This window comes from Syzygium oleosum, unplaced genomic scaffold (assembly GCF_021117445.2).
Source record: "Syzygium oleosum isolate NSW1041296 unplaced genomic scaffold, Sole_v2.1 Sole_v2.01, whole genome shotgun sequence".
In the NCBI taxonomy this organism is placed as follows: Eukaryota; Viridiplantae; Streptophyta; class Magnoliopsida; order Myrtales; family Myrtaceae; genus Syzygium; species Syzygium oleosum.
Window position 1 is genome coordinate 20,258,277 of NW_026607485.1, and position 20,440 is coordinate 20,278,716.

General features: G+C 42.3%; 1 protein-coding gene across 1 annotated transcript; it reads left to right on the forward strand.

Moving 5' to 3' along the window:
* The first annotated feature begins 2,437 nt into the window (after nt 1-2,437).
* LOC115666404 (uncharacterized) lies at nt 2,438-2,818 on the forward strand. Its single transcript, XM_030588138.1, has one exon. The coding sequence runs from the start codon at nt 2,438-2,440 to the stop codon at nt 2,816-2,818; it is 381 nt and encodes a 126-aa protein (XP_030443998.1).
* The last annotated feature ends 17,622 nt before the right edge of the window (nt 2,819-20,440 follow it).

Here is a 20,440-nt window from a genome sequence, read left to right on the forward strand (position 1 = left end):
TGATTGGTAACCTTTTTCCAAGTAAAATGTTAATAACTTATCAATACTATTAGGAAATCACCGACTCCTTTCATATGTTCCAAATTGGCAATTTTTTTAGTGACTTGCCAACTTTTATTTGCATGAATTACCAAAGTCTTTGAATTCACCAACCCTCATATGGAATTATCATTCTAAATTAAAGTGATTACTAGCTTTTGTCGTATTAAGTTATTAACTAGTTTCCAATTACCACATCTTGTTTGAGTTATCTACCAATGTTTAATTATTTTTCTAAATTAGCAACTCTTTTATGAAGTTACCATTTTTTCGGTACCATGTTCTTGCTTTCTTTTCGCGTATATAAATCGAATCGATCGAAACCCAAGCAAAACCAACGATGACTTCTCTTCGCATTGCTCTCCTCTTAGTATTGGTAACAACGAAGAGCGCAAGTGCGAGGAAACTCTCAGGAAACGTCGACGAAGCGATGGTTGACGAGCCAGTTGTTAGTGTGGTGAGCGCTCTGCCGAACGGCACGCGAGCCATGCAGATCCGTTGCAAGCCCGAGGGCTCGGCTGCGGTGATCGACCAGGCGCTGAGCGCAGGGCAGGGATGTAGTTGGACGGCCAGGGAGAAGGCACTGTACCGGTGCGAGGCGGTGTGGACGAGGATGTTCGCGGCGTGGCACGCGTTCCAGCCCAGCCGCGACACGGGGCGTGGCTGGGTGGTTTGGCTGGTCAGGGAGGAAGGGTTCTTCCTCGGGGTGAATGGGACCGGTTGGGTCAGGAAGGCCGTGTGGGAATCCGAGTGAAGGAATTTTGAGTGAGTTGTAGTGCTTCTCTATTGATGTCAACTGTCCCTATATGATGGTTATTGTCACTAAATTACTCAAGGAAATCCACTCTTGAGAAGTTTTCAAGAGTATAGTGTTTTGTCCTCCATGAGTTTGAAATCCTCTATTTTTGGGCTATGGGATTTGCTGAAAATCGATAAGAAAATTGAATTTTTCATTTTAGGAAAAGGTTTATTGTGGTTTTCGAGGGCGCGCCGGACCCAGGGCGCATGCAACCCGAGTGGCCCGAACCGTGCCGGAAGGCCCGTTTCACTCGAGATATTTATCAAACACTTGGACCCAGCCCACTAGGCCTAATTTCACTTGTCACAAAGCTTGCCTCCAAAATGCCCTCATTTCCACCCTTAATCACAAATAAATTGCTGTAGTCCACAACTTTACAAGTACTACAACTGCCCTAGCCTGAAGATTTCATTTGTGGACTCGAATTGGGGTTTAGAGATGTCGCCAGTTTCAGGAGCCCAAGTCTGCAATTCACAAAGAAAAGAAGAAAAAACCCAATAGATTAGGCCTTGTCAGGTCCAGCCTATTACTCAATCGTTACACTTGTGCAGTAGTTATCAACCGGTGCGCTTGCATCGAGCATAAACAATCATGCGTTAATGTGGGATTAGTTTGATGTTCCTTCTGTTTTCGTCCAATGGTAAAGTCTGAGGTTCGAAGAGTTGTGGAGGATCTATGATTAAGCACCATCATCGACCTCATAGCCCGGATCGAGTCGGCCGAGCCCAAGGACATTGTTTTCGATCCGGTAACGAATCTAGACAAACGGTCAAGCCCGATCCGAGGAGCCGGCCTCGTCTGGCCCCGCCTACCATGACCTCTCTAGTGCTAAGTGGTGGAGGTTGCCTTTTCAATGTACTCATTTGTATTTGCAAATCCACAAAAAAGGAGTGGGCAAGTGGAGGCATGGCAACATCATGAAGCCACTAGTTACTAGTCACTACTGACATTACGTATGTCAGTAGTGAATTCGTATTGGAGTTAGCTAATTTAAGGTGTCGGAAAGAAAGAAGATAAGAAAAGCTGATATTTATAAATAGTAAATGAAAAGTTATAAAATTGTTGGGACTAGGTGATTACTAATAAGTTTTGGGAAAATTAGAATACCGATAACCTTTTTTACCAATAGTTTTTTTTAATAATTATTAGCTCTTTCATAAATTTACCAATGAAAATAGTTTTGTCGTCAGGAGCTTCTCTTTTTCATATCTCAATTAAATCCTACGAATCTAACACCATAAAAAAATTGGAAATGTAATGCCTCAGAAAACCCACCATTGCTCTTTGTTTTTACAGGAAGGTACATAAATTTTCTCTCGTTTCCAATTTACCAAATCTGAGCAGAATTGAAAGACATTTCCTTCCCGAGACGGCTCTGTTTGCTGAGACCGCTGATCAATCTTTCATTTACAAGAAACTCTCCGTTAATAACTCGCGTCTGTCACCAACCATCAATCTTCACCCTATAAAAAGAGGCTCGAGCTAGAGACTCCCTGCGTGCATGCAAAGACCAAGCAAATCAGGAGGGAGCATCTTCTAGCGCGCCAACCTCACCTAATCGAATCTAATGGAGAACCGAAGACGGCGAGGACTTGTGTCATGTTTGTGGTGTTTTTCGTCCTCACTGTGCACGGCGGAGCTGCACGTCCTGTGAGGAGCGGCAGCGATCGGACGCTGAAAGAGCAAAATGAACTGCAAGCACCGGATGCGGCGGCAGCAGGACCGGTAGGGACTGGAGGAAGTGGCGTGGGCGATCAGAAGAACTTCCTGCCGCTTGGTGGCGTCGGGATGGGCGCCGGAATGGGTGGCTATGCTGGCATGGGCAGTTACGTCAGCGGAGTAATGCCAACGCTCGGCAAGGTCGGTGAAGTCAGCGGTGGCTTTGGTATGGGCAGCGGTTTCGGGGCGGGAGGTGGTGCCAGTGTCGGTGGCATGGGGGGGCATGGGCACTGTTCTGCTCGGGGGGCTCGGCAGGCTTAACGGCCTTGGTGTCGGCCCCGGTGGAACTGGCGGTCCTCTTCCTCTTCCTCTTCCTTAGGTGAAAGTTTTGCCTAGGGCTCAATCAACACGGTGAATTGAGCATACAAGCTGCTAGAGTTTATGCGTTTTGAAGCTTTCTTTCAATGTCGGTGTGACGGTGTTTTGTTTGTGTTATCGAACTTTTGGTGCTTGTTTTGAGTGTAACTTTTTATGTGGTTTGAGGCTGTCACAAGACAACCTATGTTCTTGTGTTTGCGCCAATGAATTTGTAGTTCGTGCTTCTGCGTTTTTAGTCTCTTGAATGAATTTTATCTTCCCACTGATTTGGATTGGCTCGCATATGTTATTGGGAAGCTCTCAAATGCATGACTCAATTTACTAACTTGTTGTCGCGACCGACCTCCGCTTTTGGTTTTCAAAAAACGAGGGTCTCGCCTGGTACGCACTAAGTCTAAGTTCGGGACTTAACTTGGGCTCTCTCAAGCCCATACCATATCGCGACTTAGGATTTAGGTTTTTAACCTACAAATGGTTTTTATCTAGGAGTCGCCACTAATCGGTTTATGATGGGTCGATTAGACACCCAAGCAAGACAATGGGAGAATTGCTTACTTCTGCGAACCAGAGATTAAATGAATTCGGGGACTTGGTTACACTAGTTGAATAACTAATGCCCTTTCGGTACCTTTTTACCCTGTTCATTTCAGAAAATATTTGTTAGGCAATTTTGGATTGATTTTAGGACCTTTCTCTTAACATGTGAGGTTATCAAGCGAGTGCATAATCATTAACGATTAGCAGTCAAGATAGATATGCAGTCTAGAATTCTAACCGTCACTAAGGCGACGACATTCAAAACATAACAGTTTATGCAATTATATTCTAATTAAAAATATGCATAGTAATAACATAACAGTAATAAAAATAACATTCAAAATATTACCGTATAGCCCTATAGGTTTATCTAATTAAAACATGGCAATTTGTGCAATTATAATTTAATAAAAAAAACATGTATACTAATAATACAATAACAATTCAAAACATTTAGATATGTCACATAATTTAGAAAAATATTAGACAATACTTATACCTGAATTATACCCTAATTTAAATTTAAAAAAATTCGAAATTTTTTTCTTTTTTAAAAAAAATTTAAAAATAATATAATAATATAATATTTAAAACGGGTCGGATCGGCGGATCCAGGTCGGTCAGGACCAACCCGGGTCAACAGACCCAACCCATTGCGTTGACCCGGGTCGGATCTCCGGATCCGACCCGAGCCAGGGGTCAACCCGGGTCATTGACCCGGGTATGGACTGGATCGGGCCTGATCGGGACCTGGTCCGATCAATAAAGATGAAATAGGGTCCGTTCGATCGGGTCGAATCGGCCCTATTTGGCTTGCAGATCGGTCCGACCGGTCTGCAGGCTAGTCCAGGGACGGCTCCCGCATGTTTGGGCACGCGGGAGCTTCGGCCGGCGAGATTTGGCGATCTCGCCGGACGACCCAGGCCACCAATGGCCTGGGCCTTTACCTTATGAACTTCACCTAACTTTTTCGACGACTGGGCCCGCCATCCGACTGCTCGCTCGCCGACCGGCTGCCAAAAACAAACCAGCCTCTTTGAGGCATTTTATCGAGCAGATGGGGGGCACATTAAAAATCGAGGGATCTCGACCTTCTCCAGCAACCCGGTCAGCTTTGACGGCTGCGGTTCGCCTTCAACAGCGAGTAGGGGCCGGGACCAACAACGATATGGGCCGGGATTTCCGCGAAACGGCCGGTGCGAGTCCCGGCTAAACCGTGCCAAAAAACAGGGGAAAACAGGGTGGTGTCTCAGCCGGGAAGGCTCACCGGTTGGTGACGCTTCTAGGGGGGCTTTCGGCTGGTCTGGGGGCGTCAGGGAGACGACTGGCTTCCTCCTCACGGCCGGTGGACTCTCGGTTTGCTTTCTCTCTCTCTCTGTTTTCTCTCGGATTCTCTCTCTTCTTCTTTTTTCTCTCTTTCTCTATTTTTTGTTCAAAAACCCCGGCCGCGTCTCGATCTCTCTCGCCGGTTTTTATAGGGCGAAGACCAGGTCACTCTCTCTGATCTCATCTCCTCCATCAATGGCCTGCACCGACCTATGCCTACTCGGGACTTTTGTGGCCGTTTAGGCCGGTGCAGGGGGTGCTCTGGCATCCGAGAAAAAAGGGGGTAAGGAGAGAAAGAAAGGCCGGGAAATGGGGAAGAAGGGGACTGGCCATCAATGCCAGTCCCCCTTGGCGTGCTCCCCTGTCCATCCTCTGCTCAGAGCGGATAGGGATGGCCGCTCCATCGCCCATTAGTTGGACGGTGGAGAAACAGGGTAGAACAGGGGAGAGAGAGAGGGGCCGGTGGGGAGGAGGAAGAAGAGAAGAAGCTGGGCCGGGCCCGACTCGGCTCAGGCGAAAGGGGAAAAAGAAAGAAAAGAAAAGAATGGGCTGGGCCCGCGCGAGGGGAAAAAAGAAAAAGAGAGGGCCAAGTCAACCCGGCTCATTCCAAAAATTTTTTTTAATTTTTTTTAAAAAAATTAAATTTGAAAATTAATCAAGAGAACATGCTCTAATAAGCCCTACTAATGCAAATGTGCCTAATGTCCATATGCAATGTGCTTGGAATTAAAAACATTTTTTTTAGGAATTAAAACTTAATTACTAATTTTTGCATAATTAATTTTGGGCAAATTAAAATAGGTGTCAACACTTGTTAACACTATGATTTATCATGTCTTGAATACACATCTTTGTCACATATTTTCTTATATTGATGTCTCAAAAACATCGACTCTAAAGTAGGGTATGTAAAGGAACCGAGAACCGCCTGGAACCGGACCCGACCGGCCCAGAACCGATGGTTCTCATGGGGACCAGTCCGATTCCCGATTCGAATTTATCGGAACTGGTGAGTATCGTTCGGTTCCCGATTCAAGGCGTGGAACCACCCGTTCGCTCACCCGGACCGAACCGGTATATATATATATTTTTAAAAAATATTATGGGATTGGGGATGATATTTTCGAGTGTGCACGACTATTGTGTGAAGATGGTGGCTCTGTAAAGAAGAGGAGAGAGAGGGGAAAGGGCTTAGTTTTCTAAACAGTTAAGGCCAACCCCATATTTTTTTCTAACTCGGTCTTGCCTCTACGACTCTTATATGGCAATCCATGTGTGTATACAAATTCCATCTTGTGATACATATGAACTCGGAGACTCTCTCTCTCTTCGTCTTCTGCGAGAGATTCTTGAAGCTGGTCGTCGTCTACAACGCCTGCAGATGGGGTTGGGGCCAACCACCCAATACGTTCGTTTGTTCATCAGTCAAACTTGAGGACTATAATATTAATTGATCAATGTAATTTTGTAGGGATTGTGTGCGGTCCGATTCTCGGGTGGGTCCATAAAACAAACGGGTGATTTCCAGTTCCAAAATTTGGAACTGGTTCTTAGTGGGCGGTTCCCGATTTTAGGATGAGAAAAGCCCACCCGAACCATGCTCACCTCTACCCTAAAGTGTTGAACCTATTGTACGGATGCCAATTCAATTATAAGCTTTTTGATTTTGCCAATTTACTCTGAAATCTTCATGCAAAATTCCAATGTACTCCTTCCGTTAAATTTTTGCCGGACATTAATGATGCGGCGGTCTGATCATCACTTGCCATCTTACATGGAACACCGTCACATTAGCGATTTTTAGCAAAAATTGACTAGAGCAAAAGTTTAGGATTAAATTGGCCAATCATTGGCCGAGGGAGAAGGAAAAAGAAAAGAAAAAATAATCAAAAGTACGAATTTCTGTTTAAAATATTCTTATAAGAATGAACATTTCATTAACCAAGGATCTAAGCCCGGGCGCCGAGGATCCGTGAATGACCTTTGTGGACTAGAGGTCAAGTGTTGGGGATCCGAGCATGGCCATTATGAGCCTAGGCCCAAGCATGGTTTTAAGGGTCCGGGTTCGGGTGCCGAGGAATCGGGCACGGGCACCAAGGGTTTAGGCTTGGCCTTGATGGACCCGGGCATATACACTCGGGCCTCGGGCTCGGTCTCGGTGGACCCAGGTCCGGCTATTGGAGACTTGGTCCTAAATGCCAGGACCAGGGAATCAATGTTAGGATTTTCATGCCCAAGCATAGAATTTCGAGTCCAAGCATCGATACTTAGTCATATTTTGGAAAAAAATTTCTGACTTTCAAAAGAACAAATCATTTTCCTAAATTTAAGCATAAGTTTTCCTTTGACTAGAAAAACATTTTCCGTTTACTCATTTTCCTAAACGAACCAAACGGCGGAAAATAAGGAAAATATTTTCCCGAAAAATATTTTTCGCGAATAAACGGAGCCTAAGTGTCTTTCTAAGGTAAAAATATGCTCCGTTACGCCAAAAAACTAATGCTTACAATGGGTTTTTTTTTATACTGTTTTAGGATATCTCTGTGTCAATTCTCTTATCGATGGAGAAAATCAGATAATAATTAAGCAGACTATTTTCTCCATATTAAGTCGAACAATGATGCAGTTTATATTGTGTTATCTCGAGACAAAGATCGCAACAAATGGTAATATCTCTTTTTTAAAATGCCCCAACATGTCTCCCATGCACGGAAAGCTGCCGAGTTCGCTTTAAGCATCGGATCGGATCCACCCTCTCCCTCCCCGGAAAATTGCACATTTTCCTCAAGTAAAAGACGAGCATCCTCCGGGCTTCCCGTCGACTCGCTCGACGCTTTCCTCGCGCACACTATGCGTATAAATGCAATTGCGCTCTTTGTTGCTGTTGTAGTCCTTCCAGTATGGCATCTCACTCGGCTCTGCTATGCTCACTCCTCTTCCTATTGATAGTGGCGTTAAGCATCCCTAGCTGTACGAGCTCCTCTTCCAATTTCCGCCGCCGCCCGAACTCCTTTGCCTCCTTTTCCGCCATTCAGATCTCCTCCTCCTCGACAGCGTAGACCACCATCACTGGACGTAAACAGAGCCAGAGGTGGAGGCGGCGGAAGTGGAGGTGGTGGTGGTGCAGATCAAGGCGGCTTCAGCTATGGGTACGGATCGGGCGGCAGCTTTGGTGTTGGGCATCAGCCGGGTGGCGGTCGTTCAGGCAGTGATGGCTCGGATGGAGGTGGTGGTTCGTGGATCGTTGGGAAGACTTCTCCAGGTTCTCCCTGAGAAACAAGGAGGGTGCGGTTCCATGCACTCCTAGTGCCTTTTGTATATCCCTAGGGCTATGTTGATCAATAAAGAAACCAACAATATGGTTTTTAATATCCTCGAAATGCTTCATTGGATTTTGCTTCACTTCTTTTAATCGGATTAGTCTTATTCTATACGCCTCAATCCGCTTAATTATAAGTTATTAAACAATCGGAAATAAGAAAGAATATGATCGTGATAGTAAATATAAGTCATTTAATGGTTGCTCACATTAAGCATGGATATTCCTAAACTTTCCAAGTTGAGCCAATTTTCATCTGTCGAATCCCCAATACTTCATGGGAGAGAGTAGTTGCCCGTCGTCGTCTATGTGGCTTTGCCATTGCTAGGGTTGCTCTCGCCATTGCCGGTGCCAAACGAGCTCGTTACCGCAATAAAAATTGATGATTTTGTCATCATAGATACATCGCCGGCATCATTTCGTAAACATGGATGATCACACTTCATATCAAATTGCATCACAGTAAGTACGAAGTTAAAATACTTGTTAAAAAAGGAATGTGAATTGGGTAAATGTCACGAAAAATCTCAAACCGGCACATTTATGACAAATTTAGCCAAAATTAATTTTTGGACCACTAAAACCCCTAAACTGGCACACCTTTCACAAATTTGTCCCAAATTATTTTTTGGGTCACCAAAAACCCCAAATTGGTACATATGAGGCACATTTACCTTCTTCCGTTAGCTTCCGCCAAAATTTACCTTAAAAATGTTGAACTGAATGACACATGGCAATAACTTAGTTGGCGTGGCAAATCCACATAAATTCCCTAACTCTCTCTCTCTCTCTCTCTCTCCATCAATTAGCCCTAATTTGAAAACAAATAGGGCTCATTCTCTATCTCCCTTAGAGCACGAAAAACCCTAGATTGTCTTCCGACAAACTTTGTTGATAGAGTTGGAAGATGACGCGCTTCTCTTCGAACCACTTCCAATTGAAGCCATTAGACATCCTAATTTAGTGATTTGGATGAGTTATCTAAACAAGCCCAGAAAAAAAAAAAAACAAAGGCAAGAAAATTATCAGAGATAAAAGTGTGCTCCAACAAGTTCCGATGATGAAGATGACGATGAAGGAGGGTGTTCGATGAAGAGGAAGACAAAGAAGGATTAAAGTGCTCTGAGGAGGAGAGAGAGATAGAGAGAGAGAAAGAAAGAGAGAATGAGCCCTATTTGTTTTCAAATTAGGGCTAATTGAATAAACAAAGAGAGAGAGAGAGAGTTATGAATTTCCACGTGAATTAGCCAGTTCTATTGAGTCATTGTTATGTATCATCTAGCTCAACAATATTACTGTAAAATTTGATGAAGCTAACGGATGATAAATATATCATGCATATATCAGTTTGAGCTTTTTGGTAACCCAAAAATTTGGCGTACTAGTTTGAGGTTTTTCTTGATAGTAACCCAAAAATTTGCTAAATAAATTCAATTTTTCATTTTTCTCTCATATATAAATTCTTTTTTATAAATGAAGAGCTCTTGTCTCAAACTTCATCAATCCTACAAAAGAAGTAAAAAATGATAACTTTTAATGGATAACATAAATTTTAAATACTTTTTTGAATTTTGAATTTTTTATTTTTTTATTCTCTTTTTTTTCTTTACTGTGTGTTTTTTTTTTTTTGAACTTTTGGTTGCCAGCTGACCTTTGCCTAGCCTAGATCTGGTGAGGGTCGCTTGGCAACTGTCGCCAGCCAAAAGTTAAGAAAAAAAAACAAGTAAAGAAAAGAACAAAAATTCAAAAAATATTAAAATATTATAAAAAATATCAACATCAGCATTGGTCATGTCATGTAAGACGGCCAGCATCCACATCAATGATTTACGACCAAAATTAGCCGAATTGATTCAATTAGCAAAATGTGAAAATATTTAATATTTCATTGGCACAATTAAAAGACTTAAAAGTGAATTGATATAAGTGTAATGGGTTTGAAATTTTTTTTTGGATAATTCTCTCTATGTTCATCAAAGGATAGAGTTTTATAAAGATCGCAACAAATGCTAAAACACTTTTTAAATGCCCCTACGTGTACACCATCCACGGAAAGCTACCTAGTCGATTCTCTTGCTTTGCATCACGCTTCAAGATCCACTCTCTCCCTCCCTCGAAAACCGCACACTTTCGTCAAGGAAAGAGAGATTTTGGGGGGCACATCAGGCAGATAATCGAACTCTGGAGGCAAATTTCGAGGTACACAAGCTATAATCAAACATGTGATGACACATATGGGTACAAGTAAGATGACATTTATGCACTCACGCTCGAACGTTGCTGATTGACTGATTACATCACGTGTCGGATATACACTCATCTTTATTTTTTCTTTTGTCAAAACGAACCAACTTCATTTAATTACCAAAAACGAACTACAACGGAAATTAACATCCAAGTATAGCAAGTCCCAAAGGGGTTGGGGGGCTTAGAAAGCCAATTATGAAAAGCAAAGTATATATACGTCAATCATACAAAATTGATACTTGTAATGTTTTTTCTTTTATCCTGATAATCTTGTTGTACCGAACCTTAAAAAAAACTATCTTCCCATTTATGAAAAGCAATTTATAGAACAGCCCTCTTTCATTGCTTAAGCCGTGCAAATTATCGCCCACGAAGCTTCTCATATGGATAGTGCTAAGGCGTAAAATAACTTGTGATCAATCATATTATTGCATTGTCATTAAAACATACGAAGCTCAATTATAAATGTTGATGGAGTTGATGGAGTAATAGCATAAAATATACTCTATGATCACAATAATCTATTGTACGGTTCATGATCAAATATCACAAGTGTTTGTAATTAGAAAAGGTGAAATCAAAATATCAGAAAATGGTTATATTGTGACTTTCTTACCTTATGAAAAGTGCAAATACTAATTTGCACAATTAAAAAAGAGAGAGATGTAGTTCTAATCAAAGTTAAAGTTCTTTTGTGAAGGGCTTCCCATTACATGAATCATCTTTTTTTTAACTTATTTATTAGTCCGGGTTTATTATTTGGCTAGAAAATCACCATAAGGGAAAAGGAATATCATGGATCATATACTCAAAGATATAAATGATGGGTAAAAGCTGATTTATTATAAGGATGTTAATAGTTAGAGCTGCACCAAATTATTTGTTGAATTTTTTTTTTAGGAAAAAGTGGGAGGATGGTATAGGTCACCTTAAAATCTACGAAACCAATAGTTCTAGATTTCATGTTCTGAGAGCACATAGGATAGGTTTCTGTGTACTAAAAATTCGGGAGCAGTACGTATAGGGAGGTTCTAGGATAGGGTAAATACACTACTTACCCGTAATCCGCACACTTCTCCGCAAGTGGATTCTTCGGCATTCGAAACACCATCCTAATATCAACATGCTCAACGACTTGATATACACAAATCCCGACTTATAAATATATTGGCAATGTTAGGTATGTCGAGATTCGTTACTAAAACTTGCTTTACCAGTAGGTATGGCCAACTTTGGTTAGTATTGAACTTAAAAGAAGTTGGGTCCATAAATACCTATTGATTTTCTTGCCACATCGCGCACTGATCATAGGGATATAACTCCAATTTTGCTCTAAATTTAATGCTCTGAGGATAAGAATGGCGGAACATGGAAACGAATCAACCAAAAAAACGCAATTTCAAAGTACGAAAGAGAAACAAATCCAATTGCCTTCCCAAAATGGCCGCCACATGATGCCTTAGAAATCTTTGCTTCTGCGTTTTGATTCTTTCAGAGCACCTTATAAACCAAGCGAGACCGAACCAAATTAACTTGAGACAGACCACAACAAACATGGCGGCAACGGCGGAGGTGACGACGACCACTTTGTCCCTCGTCCTTTTCCTTTCCCTCCTATCGGCATTGACTATCTTCGAAACCGAAGCGCAGGTCGAACCCGTTGTTCATGTGACGAGTGAATTACCCGGCAACACGGACGCGGTGCACATCCATTGCAACTCGAAGGACTCAGTTGTGATCGATCAGGCGCTGAGCGCGGGCCAGAACTGCAGCTGGACCGCTAAGGAGAAGACGCTGTACAGCTGCGCGGCCGTGTGGACGGAGAAGATCGGGTCGTGGTCCGCCTTCGAGCCCAGTCGGGACGTGGGCCACGGTCACGTGCTTTGGTTGGTGAAAGAGGATGGCTTCTACCTTAGCTGGGATGGCAGTGGCTGGGTCAAGAAGGCCATTTGGGAAACGGAGTGAAGTGAACTTTTGAGGGTGCCTTTTTTTGGGGCTTTATATAGTTGTATAATTTAATTTCTCATGGAAAATGAATCGAATAATGTTATTTTTATGGTTAATACCACGAAAAATCTCAAACTAGTACTCCTGTGATAATTTTACTCCGAACTAATTTTTTGATCACAAAAAACCCCAAATTGATACACCTGTGACAAATTTAACCCGAACTATTTTTTTGACCACCAAAAACCCCACACTGGTACACTTGTAATAATTTTACCCCGAACTAATTTTTTAACCATCAAAAACCCAAAACTAGTACACCTAGAATAATTTTACTCCGAACTAATTTTTTAACCACAAAAAATCCCAAATTTGTACACCTGTGAGAAATTTACCCCGAACTATTTTTTTACCAGTAAAAACCTCACACTGGTACACTTGTGACAATTTTACCCCAAACTAATTTTTTGACCACTTAAAACGCCAAACTAGTACATTTGTGACAAATTTATCCTCCGTTAGTATCCGTTAAATTGGATTAATATCACCAAAAATCACAAATTTGTAAACTTATGACAAACGGAGGGGTAAATGTAACATCCTGAATTCGACCCACCTTCGTGATCAATGAAATAGATATGTATTCCTCATTTTATTTTAGTAAGTCTCGCCCGGAACGGATCCTTCTCGGGATACTGACCAATAGGGAATGGCTAACTAGGAAAATGGTACGTGGACCTAAAAACTCGATCGTGAATCGAGGCCCGATTTCGAGAAACGACGAGGAAATATTTTGGGCCAACGTGGGCCGATCTAAGAAGGAGACGGATTTGGTTTGGCCAACGACGTACGATCGGAATGCGGGTGATTCCGCACGACCGAGAGTGCGTGTGGCGAACAATCCCGAACTTATTCCGAACGATCGCGACCCCCGGAACTAGCAATAAATCCTTGCGTTCTTTTAGAAATCGAGATCGTCACGACTCGAGTAATCCTAAGTCGATACGCGTAACCTCTAAACAGCCGCCCGTTAGTGAGAGACACTAAAATCGCATTTGAGCGAAATTGATCGTGGAATTGAGTCCGGACTTTAGTGTCGAATTTCACAGACGTACGCAACTATTTTGCAAGGACAACGTCGTATTAGTGTTGCCAATTATATTTGGGATCGGTTTGATCAAGAAATGGAATTTTGGCCCGGAAATGGAAAATTACCAAATTGCCCCTAAGCCCTAAGTGTTAATTCCGAATTATTGGAGTTTAATTTAGTCATGATCAGCCCAATAGTGATCGAAAATTGATGGACAAAGAAGCCCCCCATCTCCTTTGCGAATCCCCAAAGTGCCCTTGGATATTTTAAGCAAGATTCAATCTAGACCCTTGATAGTGGATGGATGTGATTGGTACTAAAATTTTAGCCATTGGATCAAGTCATGAGTGGAGTGGGTAAGATGGTACTTGCCAGGAAGTAGTTCACCAACCCCCACCAACCCATTTTGGATAAACTCCCTTGCAATCTCTCTCTCCTCTCACTCTCTCCACCAACCGGTCACTCCCTCCCCTCTCTCTCACACCTCACTCTCTCCATTCCTTGGCCATGAGGAGCAGCCCCCGCCAGAGCAGCCACCGCCGCCGCCGCCCGCCGGTGCCGAGCGCCATATGCCGCCGTCCAGCCACCACCTCGCCTCACCACCCTCACCCGACCATTCCGACCGTCTCTCTCTCTTCCTCTCCTTTGCGACGCCACCCAGCCAGCCAGCCTCGCCTTGACCGGATCGCCACCGGCCGCCGTTCACTGCCGAGCGCCACCGTGAGGACCGCCGGGGCACCGCCACTTAACCGACCTGAACCAGCCGTCGTCTGGCCCGTTTTCTCTTGCGATCAGCCCACATTTGAAGCCTTAAACCTAGTGAGTGAAAACCCTAACCCTTAATTAGGATTATGTGCACTTTAGACAAGTTTTAGGGATTATTATGGTATTTTAGGGGTTGATTAGTGGCGGACGATTAGGGCTGACTTTGTGGCTATTTTGGTGGTTTAGTGTGATGATTTAAATGTGATTTGGTGGCCTAGAATGGGCTGGTTGTTGGCTGATCATTGTGGACTTGATTTGGGCAATTATGCGGATTAAAATGGGTTCAATGTGTGGGCTGAGTATTAGCTGGTTTTGTGGTGATTTTAATGGCCTAATGTGATGGTTTGGAAGTGGATTAGTAGCCTAGAGTAGGCTGTATAGTTGCTGTCCATTATGGGATTGATTGGGCCTTGTTCGGTTAATAGGTGAATTATTTGTGAAATGCCGAGTACACCTTGATTTGCTTATGTAGTGGCTGAATCGAGTGTGATTGATAATCGATTGTATGATGCCATGTTGAGTGTTTAATGTGGCCGAGAATTGAGGGGTATGGCGGGCCTTGAGTGTGTTCAATTATATTGATTAATCGCATGAATTTGGGTGCCAAGTATGTGTTGTAGCTGTTTTGAATTAATGGGTTCATTGAGCATGTTGCGGCATAAATTGAGCATGTGGCCAATTTAAATTGAGTGCCCAGTGTGATTTTCACGAATGCCGAGTGTGGACGTTATGGCCATGAGTGTGCATATTGAGCATTGGCATAACATGTGCATTATGTGAGTATGCACGGTTGGCATGAGCATGTGATTGCCTAACTCGCCCTGATGTATCTTACGCGGGGTTCAGATAATAATTGATGGTATGAGTACATGTGATCACATAAAGCCCTAATGCGTCTTACGCGGGGTATTGAACCCGTCCTTATGCGTGTTACTAATGCGTCTTACGCGGGGTATTGAACCCGTCCTTATGCGTGTTACGCGGGACGATGCCCGGACTATCGGAAGATGGCCAACCTGATGCGTTTTACGCGGGTTGTGTCATGAGCCTGATGCGTTTTACGCGGGCCGGAGATCGATCGAAAAGTGATAGACCTGATGCATGTTACGCGGGTTGGACCTGATGCATTTTATGCGGGTCGGTGAATAAATGGAAAGTTGGCACGTGTGCAAGCGTGCAAGTGTGCATTGAATTGTGCAAGCATGAGCATGACATTGGCAAGTGTGCAAAGAGTGCATAACGAGTGCAAGCATATACGTGGCATGTGATCGTGGCCAATTGAATGATATGTGTATGTGCATTGTTGGGCATAGTATTATTATTATTATGTGCCTAACCTGCAGGGTCAATTATATGTTGGATTTGGGCCGAGGGCCTAAGTCAGGTGATTACTAAATTGTGTGTTTAGTTGATACTTGTCCGGGAGGTGCATGTTAGCCTAGTTTAGGATTAGGGAACCTACTCGCTGAGATTTATTCTCATTGTTATTTAAACCCTACTTTTCAGATCCCCGACCCTGAAGATGGTAGATGTGTCGCTTCGTTTTGGGATCCCGTATCGCATAGAGCGATCGGTGATCGAGTGTCCCGTAGGGAACGAGGAGACTTATGTTAGGTTCTACACTATAGTTTGGGTCGACGAGGGCGGACCACATTTCCGAGCCCATCCTTATCTCGCTTGGTGTTTCTGGGACCAGTTCGGTACTCACGGACCTCTTAGGACCTTTGACGTCCCGTTCGACGTGTTAGGCCAGTTGGATCCGCAGGCCGCTGATGGGGAGATCGTGAGCCCCGCTGCCACGCCCGAGGAGGATTCCGACGCCTAGCCAGTCATCATCGGGATGGATACCGATTCCGAGGGAGAGGAGCCGATGGAATGGGAGTCCGATTAGGAGACGCAGTCGGAGTCGGAGCTGGAGCCGGAGCCTATGGAGCCGGAGCTGGAGGATGATTCCGAGGTGGAGTCAATGAGAGCCGAGTCCGAGCAGGATTCGATGGATTCCGAGTACGAGTCATCTGACGATTCGTCCGAGTCCTCAGGATCCGACTCTGACTGGTTGCCTTAGGGTTTGTCCTTGACCATGGTTAGGTAGGGTCGACACTTTTTGATAGAGCCCTTTTTAGAGTTAGTGCCTGACCCCCGAGCCACCTACCCCTTTTTTATGTTAGTGGCTGTTGACCCATTTTGGTTGGTGTATATTGCCTGGCAATGGATGTTGTAAATCCTCGTTATTAATGCAAGTTGTATTTATTGTAATTATTGCTATCCTTGGTTATGTTGTTTTATTATGTTCGGGTGTATCGTTGCTTCCGCATGTGCATTGCTCTCTGTTTTGGATTTTGGGTCGGCGACACGTCCTGGGACGTCGCACTTAATCGACCGCGGTAGGGTTGTCGCGTACAGTAAGGTTCGGGTCGTGACAGTAAAACCCTAAACTGGTACATCTGTCAACTACCACGTGTCATCAAATTTAGCAATTTGACAGTAAAATTTAACGGAAACCAACGGAGGGTAAATTTGTCACAGGTGTACTAGTTTGAGGTTTTTTGTGATCAAAAAATTAGTTCCGGGTAAAATTATTACAGGTGTACCAGTGTAGGGTTTTTGGTGGTCAAAAAAATAATTCAGAGTAAAATTGTCACGGATGTACCAGTTTGGGATTTTTTGTGGTAAAAAAAATTCGGGATAAAATTGTCACAGGTATACCAGTTTGGGGTTTTTCATGGTATTAACCCTATCTTACGATGAACTTTTGAAATCATTTTTAGTGCGAAATAACTTAAAATGAATTTTTTAGTGCAAAATAACCAAAGATGGTATACTAAATGATGAGACAAATTTAAAATGATTATTTAAATTGGCCAAATTTAGAGTAATAGAACTGTTTGTCTTGTTTTTCACGAGTCACAATAACCAAAGACGTTCATGGAATTTATGTAACTAGAAATTACCCCGTGCATGCATTACGGACGTAAATGAAGTCCAATGACACTGTTGTTATAAAAAATCGAATCATCTATCTAAACAATACCAAATCCTTCTAATGTCTTTTACATTTTATTTTGATCAAAAGAAAGTGTTCATTTGGCAACCGGACATTGCTACTTGTAATCTTTTTTCATCTTGATAATCTTGATGTACCGAATTAGTAATAAAAGGATTAATGTCATGAAAAACCTCACATCGGTACATCTGTGACAAATTTACCATCCGGTAGTTTCCGTTAAGTTGTATTAATACCATAAAAAATCACGAATTAATATACATGTGACAAACTGAGGGTAAAACTCCAAACTGGTACACCTGTCAATTGACACATGTCATCCAATTTAGCAATTTAACGGTAAAATTTAACAAAAACTAACGGAGGGTAATTTTATCACAAGTGTACTAGTCTAGGGTATTTAGTGGTCAAAGAATTAGTTTGGGGTAAATTTGTTACTGGTTTACTAATTTGGGATTTTTGTGGTAGTAACCCAAAATAAAACTATCTTCCCATTTATGAAAAGCAATTTATAAAAAAGTCCTCTTTCATTGTTTAAGCTGTGTAAACTGTAAATTATTGTCCACGAAACTCTTCATGTAGATAGTGCTAAAGTGCAAAATAACTTATGACCAATCATATTATTGCATTACATCTAAATCATACAGAGCTCAATTATAAACGTTGATGGAGTAATACACTAGCATAAAATATACTCTCTATGATCACAAAAATCTATTGCACAGTTCATGATGAAATATCGAAAGTGTTTGTATTTAGATAAGGTGAAATCAAAATATCATAAGATGGGTATAATGTGACTTTCTAACTTTACGAAAAGTGAAAAGAGTCATTTGCACATTAAAAAAGAGAGAGATGTAGTTCCAATCGAAGTTAAACTTCTTATGTGGAGGGCTTCCCATTACATGAATCATCTTTTATACCTTATTCATTAGTTTGCCTTTATTATTTGGCGAGAAAATCACCATAAGGATATAAATGATGGGTAGAGGCTGATTTATTTCTTTTCTTTTTACCTTGGATGTTTCTATAGTATTGGGATTTTATTAGGGATAATGACACAAATAGTCCCTGAACTGTGGCCCAATGTGCAATTTGATCCCTGAACTTTTAATTTGCTCAATATAGTTCATAAACTCTAGCCTAACGTTCACTGTGGTCAAAGAACTTTTAATTTATTCAATGTGGTCCCTGAACTTTTGGTAGATATTCAATTTAGTCCCTGAACTTGAATTAATGAAAGGACTATATTGAACATTTTCATATGGTTCAGGGATTAAATTGAACATCTACAAAAGTCCAAGGATCACATTTAACAAATTAAAAGTTCAGAGACCACATTAAACATTATACTAAAGTTCAGGGACTAAATTGAATAAATTAAAAGTTTTAGGACCAAATTACACATTGAGTTAAAATTCATGGACTGTTTGTATCATTTTCCCATTTTATTACTATTAGACATGAACGTGTACTTTATCATGTAATCCATTTGTGTTTTGAGTTGAATGTTTAATGCGTTAATAACTAGAGCTGCACCATTGAAAGAAATGTCGAGATGGTATAGGGTATCTTGGAATCTATGAAACCAATAGTTCTAGGTTTTATGTTCCAAGAGCCCGTAGGAAAGGTTTCTTGTTTCAAAATTTCAAAACCCGTACCTATAAAGAAGTCCCAGAATAAGGTAAATACACTACTTACCCCGGAACCCGCACACCTCTTCGCAAGTGGATTTATTGGTGTTCACCATCCGAGTATCAACACGCTCAACGACTTGACACACACAGTTCCCGACATATAAATATATAGGCAATGCTAGGTGCTTCGAGACTCAATACCAAAAGATATGGCCAATTTGGTTAGTATTGCCACATCGCTCACTAAGGATAAGAATGGGTGAAACTGGAAACAAATCAACCAAATAATGCAACATCAAAGTCCAGAGAAACAAATCCTTTTGTCACCCCAAAATCGCGGCGACATGATGCCTTAGAAATCTTCACTTTTGCGTTTTAACTCTTTCAGAGCGCCTTATAAACCAGAGAGACCGGGCCAAATTAACTCGAGACAGACTACAACAAACATGGCGGCGGCGGCGGTGACGGTGACGACCACTTTGTCCCTTGTCCTCTTCCTTTCCCTCTTGTTGGCATCGATCATCGCCGAGACCAAAGTGCAGGCCGAGCCCGTTGTTCATGTGACGAGCGAATTACCCAGCAACACGGACACGGTGCACATCCATTGCAACTCGGAGGACTTGGTCGTGATCGATTAGGCGCTGAGCGCGGGCCAGCACTGCAGCTGGACCACCGAGGAGAAGACGCTGTACAGCTGCTCAGCTGCGTGGACGGGGAAGATCGGGTCGTGGCCCGCCTTCGAGCCCAGCTGGGATGCGGGCCACAATAAGGTGCTTTGGTCGGTGACAGAGGATGGCTTTTACCTTAGTTGGGATGGCAGTGGCCGGGTCAAAAAGGCTATTTGGAATACGGAGTGAAGTGAACTTTTGAGGGTGCCCTTTTTTGGGCTTTATATAGTCGAATAATTTAATTTCTCATGGAAAAGGAATCGAATAATGTTATCTTTTACGATGAACTTTCGAAATCATTTTCAATGTCTATTTTTTTCTAGACCTACTTAGAAGGCCTCCGTTAATTTATCATTGATACCATCAAATTACTGATATGACATGTTGTACGACTTTTGGAATTTTTGAAATTTTATTTAGAACTTTATGATTTTTTTTTGTTTTACTTTTCTTTTCTTTGCTAGGGGCTGCCACGACCCTCGCTTGTGGCCGATGAGGGTTGCATCTGGGTGAGGTTAGCGAGGGCCGTGACTCCTCGCCCAAATCCAGGCGAGGGCCGCGATGGCCTCGGGTCACGGTCCCTTTGACCACTAAAACGGTTCAGGCAATGGTGTAAAATCTAAAAATAACAAACATTTAAATTTTAAAAGGTAATAAATAAATTACATACAATTCTACTATGGATATTTGAATATTCTGATCGATTTTTAAGTGTTTTGTGTTAAGTGCCACAAAATCTAAGAATTAGTCAAAAGTAGAAAAGCGAGGGAATCAAAAAAAGCAAGAGCAATGGTGTGTATATTAAAATTAATTTGTTCTTTCACAAAAAAAAGACAAATTTGCAAATACATGGAATTGTAAATCAATCCTTTGCTATGTTTGTTTCGTAAAAAATGGACTATCTGAATAATATTTTAGTGAAATGATTGCCGACTCGACCCGGACAGGTGACCCGTTCGGGTCAACCCGCGCGAAGGTGCTTCCCTAATGGCGGGAAAATGAAATATCTCAGAACTGAAATTGAG

Excerpts from the sequence above, each read along its gene's own strand:
- LOC115666404 (XM_030588138.1), top strand. The coding sequence starts at position 2,438 with ATGTTTGTGGTGTTTTTCGTCCTCACTGTGCACGGCGGAGCTGCACGT.